Source organism: Nothobranchius furzeri, chromosome 4 (genome assembly GCF_043380555.1).
Source record: "Nothobranchius furzeri strain GRZ-AD chromosome 4, NfurGRZ-RIMD1, whole genome shotgun sequence".
Lineage (NCBI taxonomy): Eukaryota > Metazoa > Chordata > Actinopteri > Cyprinodontiformes > Nothobranchiidae > Nothobranchius > Nothobranchius furzeri.
In genome coordinates, this window is record NC_091744.1 from 64,040,167 (window position 1) to 64,054,029 (window position 13,863).

At 40.7% G+C, this 13,863-nt stretch overlaps 1 protein-coding gene across 4 annotated transcripts; it reads right to left on the minus strand.

Moving 5' to 3' along the window:
* Window positions 1-11,225, minus strand: ctdspl2a (CTD (carboxy-terminal domain, RNA polymerase II, polypeptide A) small phosphatase like 2a). 4 transcript variants are annotated; one of them, XM_015974900.3, is made up of 13 exons: window positions 11,065-11,225; window positions 9,725-9,936; window positions 9,314-9,449; window positions 8,933-9,079; window positions 8,323-8,538; window positions 7,942-8,035; window positions 7,536-7,647; window positions 6,103-6,189; window positions 4,184-4,246; window positions 4,007-4,086; window positions 3,796-3,922; window positions 3,623-3,718; window positions 1-675 (listed from the first exon to the last, which is right to left on the minus strand). In XM_015974900.3, the coding sequence occupies exons 2-13, from the start codon at window positions 9,911-9,913 to the stop codon at window positions 610-612; spliced, it is 1,413 nt and encodes a 470-aa protein (XP_015830386.1). In that variant the 5' UTR covers window positions 9,914-9,936; window positions 11,065-11,225; the 3' UTR covers window positions 1-609. The 4 variants fall into 4 exon arrangements, with proteins under 4 accessions (XP_015830386.1, XP_015830385.1, XP_054588915.1 ...); XM_015974899.3 differs by having other exon boundaries at window positions 8,323-8,547; XM_054732940.2 differs by having other exon boundaries at window positions 409-709.
* Window positions 11,226-13,863: the final 2,638 nt, after the last annotated feature.

The following is a 13,863-nucleotide window of genomic DNA, read 5'->3' on the forward strand; positions in this document are numbered from 1 at the left end:
AGACCTTATTCTAGCTTATACGTCTTAATTTTAAAATATTTCATAATAATTTCTCTCCCAGAGAAACATTTGTTTGAAAACTGCACCTTATTACAGACAACTGCATGTAATGAAGAAAAGCATCACAGGAATACTGCAGGCATACAACAAAAAACTGCGGCTTATCAATAATTTGAATGACAAAAAACATTTTGTGGGTTTATAAAAGCAACCAATTAAAAGTACATACTAACATTTTAAACGGAAGTAAAACGACTTAAAAACCTTAAAGAAAAATAACAATTATGTACATATATTTACAGGTAAATAGAGAGAATATACAAATTTAACTGGCCGCTCAAGGCTGAAACCACCAAGGTCTGCATTACCCAACACGTGACATTCAGTTTTGTTCATCCAAAAGGGTTGAACTACCATCCAGAAGGCCGTTTTGTTGTTCCAAGTGGTTTAGTTGGTATAGAAAAAAGTAATAAGACATCGAAGACTTTTGACAGAAACATAGCTTTTGATATTAAAAAAAGTAAAGAAAGGGGCAATGCTGTGTATGAAAAGGGAAAACCACTGATCCATCTTGTTGCCATCTTGAAATGAAAGATGAAGTAGAGTTCTTCAGTCTGGAGGCAGGAGGTCATGCAAACGAAAATGTTCTCGGATGTGCGGCCTGACGTCTCCGTTCTGTGGGACGGAGGAAACATGAGTCGTAACTGACCTGTTACCCGTGTCAAACAGAAAATGTAATTAAAATTTAAAAAAAGCTGATGTGATAAAGACTTAAAGGTGCACAGGATGATCTTATTTTGGAAGAGAAAAAAAATGTGGAAAGGCCTGACTTCCTGTTTTCAGGCTCCCGCATAGAGTCACAGAATCTGATTTTGCATGTTAGCATATAGCATGTGGAACTTTGATGGTGAAAAATGAGGAAGAAATTCTCAAAGAGCAAGTCACCCCCTACCAAATTCTTACTCAACTCCCACTTCCTGTTAGAAAAATGCAACAAATGCTGTTGCCTAGCAGACCAAGAGGGCATAGCCGCTAACAAATACACACACACACACAAAGGCTCACAACGACATTGTGACATCATATGGTACCAGCTAACGTTCTAGGGTACCTCTTAGCCAATAGCGATGGCAGATTTTAATTCAAATGCAGTGCAGTGCAGAGTTTTTACCCGACAACGGCACAACACTGACAGTTTAAGGCAGAAAATTAAAATTTTAACTAAAATGCATTAAAGTGCTAAACTATTGACTACACGTGTCTGCAGCACGATTAGACATGCATTTATATAGTTTATCAGAAAAAATAAAGTTGATTTGGGGGTGACTTGCTCTTTAACTTCCTTTCACAGCAGCTCAGTGTCAACAGCAATCTGGTAAAACCCCTAAACTAGCAAATAGAAACTTCCAGAACCTGAATGAAACTGTTCTGTGTACTCACAGTGGCACATGTGCACACTCTCTCACATGCAACAGAGCTGCAGCTTAGCTGCGTGCCCAGACAATAACCTGGTCACCTAAACGTTTCCCAACCTGAACAGAACCAGACTCTAAACAGAACATGTAAAAAAAAAACTCCTTAAATCAGATCTGCAAAAAGAAAGACATTCCATCCATGACAGTAGGCAGCTCAGCTAGCTTCCCGTTTGGCTGCTCCAAGCTGAGAACGCGTTACGTGGACGTTCAGAGGAGCAGTTTGATGGGTGGGTTATGATCTAATCTTTGAGAAGTGAAACCAACACTGTGACTGGACGAGTTTTTACAAGGATTGTAATTTTCAGAAGTGATTAAATTTATTCATTTTTATGACAAAACATTTAATTTCATTGGTTGCTATCGGTAGGTGGAGAGCAGACAGAACAGAATGGCCAGCCGTAGGTGTAAATTACATGATCTACTGCAGCATGCTGCTCCTCACTGCTTTAGATGATTAAATGGAAAATTTTTCCACACAGCTAATTAGAAACAAAACAAACTTCTGCATGCAGTTATGAAGCAGCCATTCATGCAGTTTGAAGCGCTTCTGATATGACTATTAGCAAAATTCAGATTGATACAAATGCAAACTGATGTTCCGTTGAACCCAGATACTTCTATAGCTCAACCATGAAAGACAATTCAGTCTATCTAGTCTCAAAACATCTGATTAGTACGGGTGTTCCAAAAAGGGTATTTCATGATTCGATTTGATTATGGGAGCTTCGATTATAATGATTTTTTGGTTCGATACGATTACTGGTGCCACGATTCTTCGATTGACATTTTTTATGTTTTTTTCATACAAGATTGTCTTCTTCTTTATCTACATTTGTAAATAAAAATCCTATCAATTAATTCAGTTCCTCTAAAACTATTCTCTGTATGTAAATACATTTTTTTAACATTTAATCATTTTTCAAAGACAAATTCTTATTTTATGACTGAATGACGTGTAAATATTTGCACTTTGACCAACTTAACTTCGACCAGGGAAAGCTTTACTTACACTAGTCTCCCCTCCATTGTTGGGAAACACTGAAAACAGGCAAGCCCTGGATTTAATGAGATAATTAATTCAAGTAAACAAGATTTTTACTTCCATCAAATTTATTTAATGGAAACTTATGAGTCTGGCCATATGATAACATTACAAAAAAGCTGCCATACAGATCAAATAAATAAATTCAGCTTATTCAGTCTGGAATATAGGTAACAGAAAAAAACTTGCTATATTTGAAGGTAATATGTTGCATTTTTTTTCAGCACAAAAGTGCATAATTCAACTGAACATATATTCAGCCTGGAGCTTCAGTGCAGTGAGGCGAACACAACAAAAAAGAGCAGCGTGACACTCATACTCCCTCCCCTCCCTCTTGTCCCCCTACATCCTCCTGTTGTGTGAGGTGGGCAAATGTCAACATTGTGCTACTTAGTCTCTCACTCATCTCTCGAGTTTGAAGAACGTGACTCACCAACTTCCACCCGTTCTTGTCCGACGCGAGAACAAAACGCGCCATTACAGTAACAAAGGATTTGGTGGCAACCGACGTCCATGCATCGCATGTGAGCGCTATCTCGGTTGCCTTCTTCATGGACTCCAGAACGCTTGCTTTGGTTTCCTCGTAGAGGTGGGGGACTTCTGCGAAGTGTTTTCGGTGAGGGAGTTTATAGCGCGGCTCCATGGTGCGCACCACTAACCGAAACCCCCTGTTGTTTACTACTGAATACGGGCGTAGATCCGTCGCCATAAAAGTAGCTATTGCTTTTGTAATGCTCCTCGCCTTCTCAGAGTTCTTCGGTAGTTTGGAGACAGTCTCCAAAATGGAGAAAGAGGTCAAAGAGGTAGTGCCACTCATTAAACAGTCCGGGCGGCGCGCGTGTTAAGTCTCTGGTTACGTGTTTTAATTTTTTTAGTACCGGATTCACAACAAAACTTTGATGTTATGTTTTTTTAAGCATCGACGTTCATTCATCGATGCCGAAACAGCATGTTAAGCTTTTAGATGCATCGCCACATCGATTAATTGCACCCACCCCTACTGATTAGAATGACCTAAATATCTTGTCACCATGGTTACTAATACACTGATATGCATAGGGCTTTTTGTTAAAGAACAGACTGAATGCTTTTGGGTGTGACGTACCAGCTCCACAAGCTTCTCCAGAAAGGGAACAAGCTTTAGAAGCTCGTTGTCGTTTCTATCCACAAACCAGCTCTCGATGGGGATTCCATTAGAAAGCTAGAAAAGATCAAATCCACGTCAGCTGTGACTGAGGAATGCTTTTTTATTGTCCCAGTTTCTCATTAGAATTTTACCTGATAAGCGAAGGCTTGGGGTGAGTTATCAATTATTACAGTCTTCGAAAGATCCCGCCCAAGAATGTTCAGGTCTTTAATATAATTCCCTTGAACACAAACACAATGTTCTCGAAATAGTCTGTGTCTAAAAATAAAAACAATATGAGAATTAGTCACAGATGAAAGCTAGATATCAGAAATCTGTCTCGAGTTTAACGCTTTCACTCACCTTACTAATTGTTTTTTCGGATCCAAGATGTTGAGCAACTTATCAGCATAGACCTTCTTTGAAGCCGTGAAGAGAATAATCTGAAATGTTAATACATAGCAATAAATTAATAATTTACATTGTGTCGGCTGGAAAGATTAAACAGGTACAGTAAGCAGTCTGCGTAATAAATCTCACCTCGTACAACTGAGACATGCGCTCAAGAAACTCTCGAAAAAAGGGCCTCAACCGAACGTAAACCTTCAAGATTACATAAACAAAACAGAAGTTTCATCACAGCTGTAATAAAAGAAAATAAGACGTATATACACTGCTCAAAAAATAAAGGGAACACTTAAAGAGTAACTAAACCTAAAAATATATTTTTTTTGCTAATTAACTGTATAATTGGGTCTTTACAAATGCAATCTTTCTGTTTCTGTGCATTTTTCGACATGTTTGTGTAAACTTGATTAAATCTAAATCTAGGTCTAAAAACGTCTTAGTGCTGCCCCCTGTGGCAGAACAGCAGCTACTGCATTTTGAAGTTGTGATTGACTGGGGCTGGTACAATTTCACATCATCGGTACAGTCTCCTCCCACTCCCCCTCCCTCCCAGGATGGAAATTCCCCACACTTGGCCATGCCACTCTGTGCCTCCTGGCAACGCCCACTTTCATAGCATTTTTCAAATCTTGACTAGGGGTGGAGTTACATTTTCTGATGGTGTGCAGTCCCTCTTTAAACAACACAATGTAACTCCAAGTCAGTCATGCTTCTGTGAAATCAAACTGTCCACTTAGGAAGCAACATGGATTAACCAGTTTCACCTGCTGTTGTGCAAATGGGAAAGACAACAGGTGGGTAATTATAGAAAATTAGCAAGACATCCAATAAAGGAGTGGTTCTGCAGGCAGTGACCACAGACTACTCCTCAGTTCCTTTGCTTTCTAGCTGATGTTTTGGTCACTTTTGAATGCTGGTGGTGCTTTCACTAAGTGGTAGCATCAGACGGAGTCTACAACCCACACAAGTGGCTCAGGTGTTGCAGCTCATCCAGGATGGCACATCAATGTGAGCTGTGGCAACAAGGTTTGTTGTGTCTGCCAGCGTAGTGTCCAGAGCACAGAGGTGCTACCAGGAGACAGGCCAGTACATCAGGAGACAACGGTGGAGGTCAACAACCCAGCAGCAGGACCACTACCTCCGTCTTTATGCAAGGGAGAACAGGAGGAGCATTGCCAGAGCCCTGCAACACCATGCAGGACGTTTGGCATTTGCCAGAGAACACCAATTTGCCACTGGTGCATCGTGCTCTTCACAGATTAAAGCAGGTTCACGGTGAGCACATGGGACAGTCTGGAGACACCGTGGAGAACATTCTGCTACCTACAACATCTTCCAGCATGACCGATTTGGCAGTGTGTCAGTAATGGTGTGGAGTGGCATTTCTGTGGGGGGCTGCACAACCCTCCATGAGCCCACCACAGGTAGCCTGGTTGCTATTAAGTGCAAAGATGAGATCCTCAGACCACTTGTGAGACCATATCCTGGTGTGGTTGGCCCTGGGTTCCTTCTAATGCAAGACAATGACCTCATGTGGCTGGACTGTGTCAGCAGTTCCTGCAAGACGAGACATTGGTGCCATGGACTGGCCCGTCCGTTCCCCAGACCTGAATCCAATTGAGCAGATCTGAGACTCCATGTCTCACTCCATCCACCAACACCACGTTGCACCACAGACTGTCCAGGAGTTGGTGCATGCTGTAGTCTAGGTCTGGGAGGAGATCCCTCAGGAGACCATCTGCCACCTCATCAGGAGCATGCTCAGGCGTTGTAGGGAGGTCATACAGACACGTGGAGCCCACACACACTACTGAGCCTCATTTTTACTTGTTTTAAGAGCATTCCATCAGAGTTAGATCAGCCTGTTGTGATTGTCCACTTTAATTTTGAGAGTGACTGCAAATCCAGACCTCCGTGGGTTGATACATTTAATTTTCATTGATAATATTAGTGTTAAAGAACAAAGTATTTAATAAGATTTCATTCATTCAGATCTAGGATATCTTATTTTGTGTCCCCTTTATTTTCTTTGAGCAATGTATAGGTCTTACCTGGTATATTACATCCTGGAAGAGGACTGGGAATGTCAGGGCTGCATCATCTAATTCATTCAGACTGCAGTGAACCAGAGTTTCATCCTGGCAGCATAATGAAAACAAAATAAACAAATCAATGTTTTTCTAAGAGCAGGGTAAACGATTATTTTTAAAACGATTAGTCTGACGATTATTTTATCGAATAGTCGACTATTCTAATGATTGTTTAGATAATTAATCTAGCGATTATTTTCTTATTGCACAATTAATGAAAACAAGAAAATCTCAAATAAATTCCTCAAAAAAAATTGATAAATTGTTACTGTAAGAGAACAAACACTACAGGCCTTCCATTTTATAGAATACTGCTTTTATTGTGTAGCGGTTGGTTACGTTCTGGTGACGTGTAGAACTTGGGAGTGCAGGCTGCTGCCTGAGAGGTGGTTGGAGACGGAGTGTCTCCATACTGCTTTGTTTTGGTCACTTATGTGCGTGAGGCGAGTGGTGTTACGACTCTTCTTGGGGAGTTTGGCTCGTGTGCAAAAAGGAAGGGACAATAACGGGATTTAAAAGTTAAAATGATGATCAGGTTTATTTACAACTACAAAAATCATAAATCTTTCCATCCACAGGTTGGGAATTATAAAACTAATTCTGTCTGTGGGGAATTAAAATAAAAGTACAAATAACTAGGGATGTCCCACTGGGCAAAGATTACTGGGTTCTGGACCAAAATAAGAATCTCCAAAGGTCCAAACTCTAAACTGGGCGGTTAAACCAAACTCAAGGTGATATTTTAAACTAAACCGAAAACCCACACCACTCTAAATGTAATAAAAGGGAGATCTGTACCACAAAAAAGATAAACTCTAAACCAAAACGTAACAGCGTATCCAAACACAAGAAGCTGTTAGCGAAAATGCTAACAGTAGCTTTACCAACGTTAAGTTCAAGTTACCAAGTTTAAATAAACCAAAAATACCCAGCAGCAAACAGACCAGCATGGAGGAGAGACTGCTACCATAAAAACAGCTCTCCTAATGTCTGAAAGAAGCTCCTTTATGAAGGGAGAAACGCTCCCGGTGATTTTCTACATCTGCGGTAGAGACGAAGCAGCGCATCTGACCCCGGAAGTTGTTGTCCGTTGCCGGGAGACCAAGGTGGGCAAAACAGGAAAGGAATCTAGTAGCCGACGGACATTGTTCCGGGTCTTCTGTATTTGGCGGAGATGTTAGTGAAGGCGGAGAAGAGGGCGAACTAGAGGAGGAAAAACTTGCAGATTCCTCCTCTATTTACAAACTCCTGGGGATGCAACAAGTGGGCGTGGTGTGTCGACTACCGGATCTGACGTAGACGAATTTTTAGAATCGCGCTGTCGACGTCATCAACGCTTTGCTACAGCTCTATCTAACAGGTAATGAATCTCCATTAAACCTTTGGCTGCTTACCAGATCTAGGACCAGGGAGAACTCGGGCGTGCTGCGTGTTTTCAAAGGTAACGCTGGTTTCCGTGTTAACTGTTCTTCTGTCAGCGGAGGCACGTGCTTGATGAAGAAGTATCTAGAAGATGAGAAGTCTTATGATGTAATGGTATTCAGTCAAATAAGGTGATTAAAATCAGCCACGCTTAAACTGACTTTAATTAAACTATTTTACCATCTCTGATGGAACAGTTGTTGCTCTTTGTTGCCATCTAGTGGCTAAAAGTTACAGATTATAAACTGTCATCCTAAACATGTGCTTGTATCCATAATCTCAACATAGAGTTTAATATAGAAACTAAAAGCAGACATTCTGTATAGACTTATAACGTTTGTTTCACAAGAATATCAAAAAGTGTTCTGATGTGCTTACGGGTCAAAAACTTCCCATTCCTCATCATACGAGGTTTCAGCAGGTGCTGAGGGGAGCGGGTGGGGGTAGCTGCCGTCTGGCATACACCCAGGAGCTGAGAGAGACATGAAGCCAGGAAAAGAGAAATAAGCAGCTCATACTTTCAATTATATCAATTTTACTACCAAATATAGAGCCAATTTAGCTTCAGTGCTGTGTGAAGCTGATTGGGTAAAACTGAAGCTTTAGCATTAACAGGGTGGTGTTATGTTGTAATTAACAAGCTACGTGTAAACTTTTAGGTCTATGAGCCTAAAAAAAAGGCAAAAACAAAAACACTGGTGACAACTTTTGTAGCTGCTTCATTTTGAAGCCGAGGCTTTTACGAGAGGGAGGTCCTACCTGTTAGTGGGGGTATGTCAGTTTCAGTGACAATCTCTCCTTCTATTGTTGTTTCTGAGGAGATCTGAAGCCTCTGTGGTAGGATGGGGATGGTGTGACACGGAGTGATTCCTTCTCTGGATGTGAAAGTGCTGCTGGGCATTTCCTCAGCCTGTTCTATGTCCAGCTGCTTCATGATTTCCTCAGCTTCTACTGCTTGTCCCGGAGAATCAGAGCCTGGGGTGGCTTAAAGAAAGTTTTTTTTTCTGAATATAAATAATTTTTAACTTTTGGCAGAAATGGATGTGGAAAAAAAATTATAAACAGTTGATAGGAAGCAAGTTGAACTTGATTCAATTTAGAAAGCTTCAAAATGACAAAAGTGACAGACAGAAGATTCTACCAACTACTGACGAGGATTCAGGCAGCAGGTGAAAAACAGATGAGTGAAACTTCAGCGAAGACCCACATCACACCTGTGTGCCTGTAATACTAACGTGACTGGAAATGTGTTGCACCATCAACAAAGTTTGTCCTTGACTCTCTAAAGTTTGCAAAGTGACAGCAGGAAACCACGTGTGGCCCACGTCTGATGGAATCCCACAGTTGAAGGTAAATAACTGTTTCTCACCAGTTTTAGTTGCTGGTGAGAAAAAGTTGAAGACCGGGGAGAAGATGGTCCCGAGTAGCGTTGTACGTGGCGGGCTGCTGGACGTGTCGACTGGGGCCTCTAGTTTACCATTTGGTTTCAGGGGTATATTGTTGCAGGTCATCGTGTCTTAAAACAAACAAATACACATTTTAATACAAACAACTTCTTTTAACTACAGTAACAGTAAATTTAAATACATTCAAAGGTTTAACATTTCAATTTACTGCTTCCAAACATTTGTTTTAATATATCCCAATGTGCACCATGACTATTTTTTTTAACACAAAAACAGTATGAAAAGCTAAGTTCATAGGATGACATGAGTCTTCTGAAATCCAGGTGAAAGAAGTGCTTTGGTACCTTTACTTTGAGTTTTCCTGCCAACTCTGGAGACTGATTTGTTGGAGAGACCTCTGGTCTGAGGTGTTGAAGTAATGAGATCATTGTTTGCATTACAATCTGTGCGACTTCTCTTGGCTGGGATCTCCTGCTCCACCTGAAACATGATAATAATTTAAAAAGTCCATCTTCACAGCAAGTTTTCAGTCCTCTAAACAAACCCTCAGCCTTGTTAACAGACTTTGATCAAGGCAAATACTAATTAACTCCAGTTTATAATCAGTGGGATAATTTAATGTTGCAACTATGCGTTTCCATTTGCACTAGTTGAGACTAAAACAATCTAAACAAGCACAAAATAAAGCTTTTATGCAGACACTCTTTTGGAAATCAGAGAAATTTGTAAAGAAACATTTGGAAATCTGTTCCCACCTTAACAGCATTTCCTCGAATAAATTTCTTTATAGTAGAGAACAGGCCTGTTTCGTTCTTCTGCATCTTGCCTCGACCCCTCACTGGTGACGGCTTCACGTCGCAATGTTTCCGTTTGGCCTGGGACGGATGCGTTCGGTGGCCTCGGTTCAGCTGCTGAGGAGCTTTACGCACTCTCAGCCTCATCATGCTCCAACGTCACATAGAAAAATCTGATGAGGGCGACAAAAACAGCGAGAAAAAGAAAAACGTGACTTTGGATGAAGGTTTTGTTTTGTGACACTGAATAAAGGACATGCACTGAAACAAACGACGATTAATATCCAGATTAATCAAATAACATTTTTATTTCACTGCAATTACATGCAAACAATTTCTTATGCCTAAACTGTTTTACTTTTGAAAATATACCAACTCAATAATATTGTTTTAATATTTTGCTAGTGATACATGTACATTTATAATGTTCAAGAGATTCAAAAGCTATGATGATCTCACTTTACAGCAGGACAAACTGAATTAGACACATTTAAGAAATAGCTGAAAAAAATGACAGAAGCAGTACAAATAACACACTTCTAACATAAAATAATGTCTACACATGTAGAAGGAAGTGATTAAAACCAAAAGTTAATCCTGATTCAGAAAATGTTTTTAAGATGTGCGTTTGTGTACTAGGTGTAATGTATTACAAAAAAAAGATATTTGCAAATTTAAGGCCTTTCATCGATTTGTTCAAGTTTTATTGATGACTAGTAGGTACGTTAGTGGCTTGTGTCTAGTCGATTGTTGCTAAATTCGATCTGACATCAAACGGAACCGCGGACTGTCGTTATGTAACATCAAACAGGCTGCGTTCAGTCAGCGTTATTAGCCACAAAGCAGCGACAGCCCGCTGTTCGCCGAGCACCGGGTGTACGCTGATGACTTACGTTTGGTAATGCATTACACGTTCATAGAGACTGGTGACACTCATCATCTGGGTGAATGTCTTAATGATGCTAACAAGCTACATGCTGTCGGTGCAATCTGTGACTAACAGGTTACAGTTAGCTTTGAGGCTAACAAAACATCAACGGTAGTCAAAGAAATACATTAACGTTAATAGCCTCGCTAACCACAGTGCGTTACGTTAGTCCTCTTTAATGTGTGTGTGTGTAGAATGTGTTAATATACGTGTACAGTAATGCATATATATAAACAGGTCGTTTTGTTCGCTGTTACTATGCTCAGCCATTAGACTACGCCCCCTTCGCTGACTAACGTTAGCCGCTAAGCTAGCAACAGTCAAGACTTTCACGAGGACAAATATTTTTGTTTACATGTTGTTTGTTGCTTACCGATAACAACGGAAGCTCATTAAAACCAGCCGAAGCGTTGTCAGCGTCGGCCGCGACCGTGGCGGCCACCGACAGAAGTCGAGCCGTGTTTGTTGCCGCCTACCGTGTCCGTCGCTCAGGCGGCTAGTCACAGACCAACCGAGTTTTCGGACGCCATTTCCCGCCTCATCACAAACAGAGCGTTGGCGCTGCGCAGGAGAATGCGACACGGACGTAGAGAGACGTACAGTGACGTAGAGGAAATAACGTGGCGGAGGCGCGGAACCTGTCCCTGCTCGACTGCAGAAACCATGACAGGAACTCTCCAAATAAACATGGGCCACATTTGATCACGTTTATACATTCTAAACGGGAAATATCATATGTACCTAAACTTCCCTGGACGAATTTTCAACTAACCAACACAAATAATAAATAAAATTATTTTATAAATTAACATTCATTTCTTGGAATTTGCCCTGCTGAACAAATTTTATAAAAATTCTTGATCCAACCAATAAATAGTAACTTTTACTCATTCAACATTAACTCAATTAGCATGTCACATGTTTATACAAGCACTGATTTCCTTTTAGTGATTTTGAAGTGTATAAATTGAATTTTAAAAAAATCTGACCACACTTAACAAGATCGTATCAAAAAAAGCTTTGTTTGACAAACGTAGTTGAAACTTGGTTTTATTTTTGGTGTAGATGCACGATTAATAAGCAGCTATTTTCTCATGGGTTTACAGCTCCACAAACTCACCTCCGTCAATATGCCCCTGGGCAGCTGTGCTGTGGCTACATTGTAGCTCATCACCATCAGGGTGTGAATGTGTGTTTGAATGGATGAGTGATGCACTGTAGTTGTGTGATGCGCTTTGGAGTCCTCTGACTCTGAAAGGCACTATACAAGTGCGGGTCATTTATCATTAATCAAAGGTTAACTTAAATTCATGCTAGCAATAAAATAGCTCACGTAAAAGTTTAATTTATTTCTAAAATCATATTTTTCAAGTTGATAAGAAATTTAAAATATGGTAAAAAATTCTGTTAGATCTTTGAGAAATCAGAATGAGCCAACCCGGTCTTGATAGCTGTACAAAAATCAAAATCCATCATCATCATCCCTTAAAACTAATATTTGCACCTAAAAACTTTGTAAAGCAGCAAAACATTATACAGGTGCTGGCCAGTAAATTAGAATATCATCAAAAGGTTGAAAATATTTCAGTAATTCCATTCAAAACGTGAAACTTGTACATTATATTCATGCAATGCACACAGACCAATGTATTTCCGATGTTTATTACGTTTAATTTTGATATTTATAGGTGACAACCAATGAAACATCAAATCTGGTATCTCAGAAAATTAGAATATTCTAAAGGCCAATGAAAAAATGTTTGTTTCTCTAATGTTGGCCAACTGAAAAGAATGAACATGAAAAGAATGTGCATGTATAGCACTCAATACTTAGTCGGGGCTCCTTTTGCCTCAATAACTGCAGTAATGTGGCGTGGCATGGACTCGATCAGTCTGTGGCACTGCTCAGGTGTTATGAGAGCCCAGGTTGCTCTGATAGTCGTCTTCAGCTCCTCTGCATTGTTGGGTCTAGCGTATTGCATCCTCCGCTTCACAATACCCCATAGATTTTCTATGGGGTTAAGGTCAGGCGAGTTTGCTGGCCAATCAAGGACAGGGATACCATGGTCCTTGAACCAGGTGCTGGTGGTTTTGGCACTGTGTGCAGGTGCCAAGTCCTGTTGAAAGGTGAAGTCTGCATCCCCATAAAGTTGGTCAGCAGCAGGAAGCATGAAGTGCTCTAAAACTTCCTGATAGACGGCTGCATTGACCCTGGACCTCAGGAAACAGAGTGGGCCAACACCGGCAGATGACATGGCACCCCACACCATCACTGACGGTGGAAACTTTACACTGGACCTCATGCAACGTGGATTCTGTGCTTCTCCGCTCTTCCTCCAGACTCTGGGTCCTTGATTTCCAAAGGAAATGCAGAACTTGCTTTCATCAGAAAACATAACTTTGGACCACTCAGCATCAGTCCAGTCCTTTTTGTCCTTGGCCCAGGCGAGACGCTTCTTGCGCTGTTTCATGTTCAAGAGTGGCTTGACACACGGAATGCGACACCTGAATCCCATGTCTTTCATGAGTCTCCTCGTGGTGGTTCTTGAAGCGCTGACTCCAGCTGCAGTCCACTCTTTGTGGATCTCCCCCACATTTTTGAATGGGTTTGTCGTCACAATTCTCTGCAGGGTGCGGTTATCCCTAGAGCTTGTACACTTTTTTCTACCACATTTTTTCCATCCCTTCGCCTGTCTGTTAATGTGCTTGGACACAGAGCTCTGCGAACAGCCAGCTTCTTTAGCAATCACCTTTTGTGTCTTGCCCTCCTTGTGCAAGGTGTCAATGATTGTCTTTTGGACAGCTGTTAAGTCAGAAGTCTTCCCCATGATTGTGGTGCCTTCAAAACAAGACTGAGGGACCTTTTAAAGGCCTTTGCAGGTGTTTTGAGTAAATCAGCTGATTAGAGTGGCAGCAGGTGTCTTCTATATTCAGCCTTTTCAGAATATTCTAATTTTTTGAGATACCAAATTTGGAGTTTTCATTAGTTGTCACTTATGAATATCAAATTTAAATGTAATGAACATTGGAAATACATTGGTCTGTGTGCATTGCATGAATATAATGTACAAGTTTCACGTTTTGAATGGAATTACTGAAATATTTTCAACCTTTTGATGATATTCTAATTTACTGGCCAGCACCTGTACTGCACAGGAATTGTTTTCACATT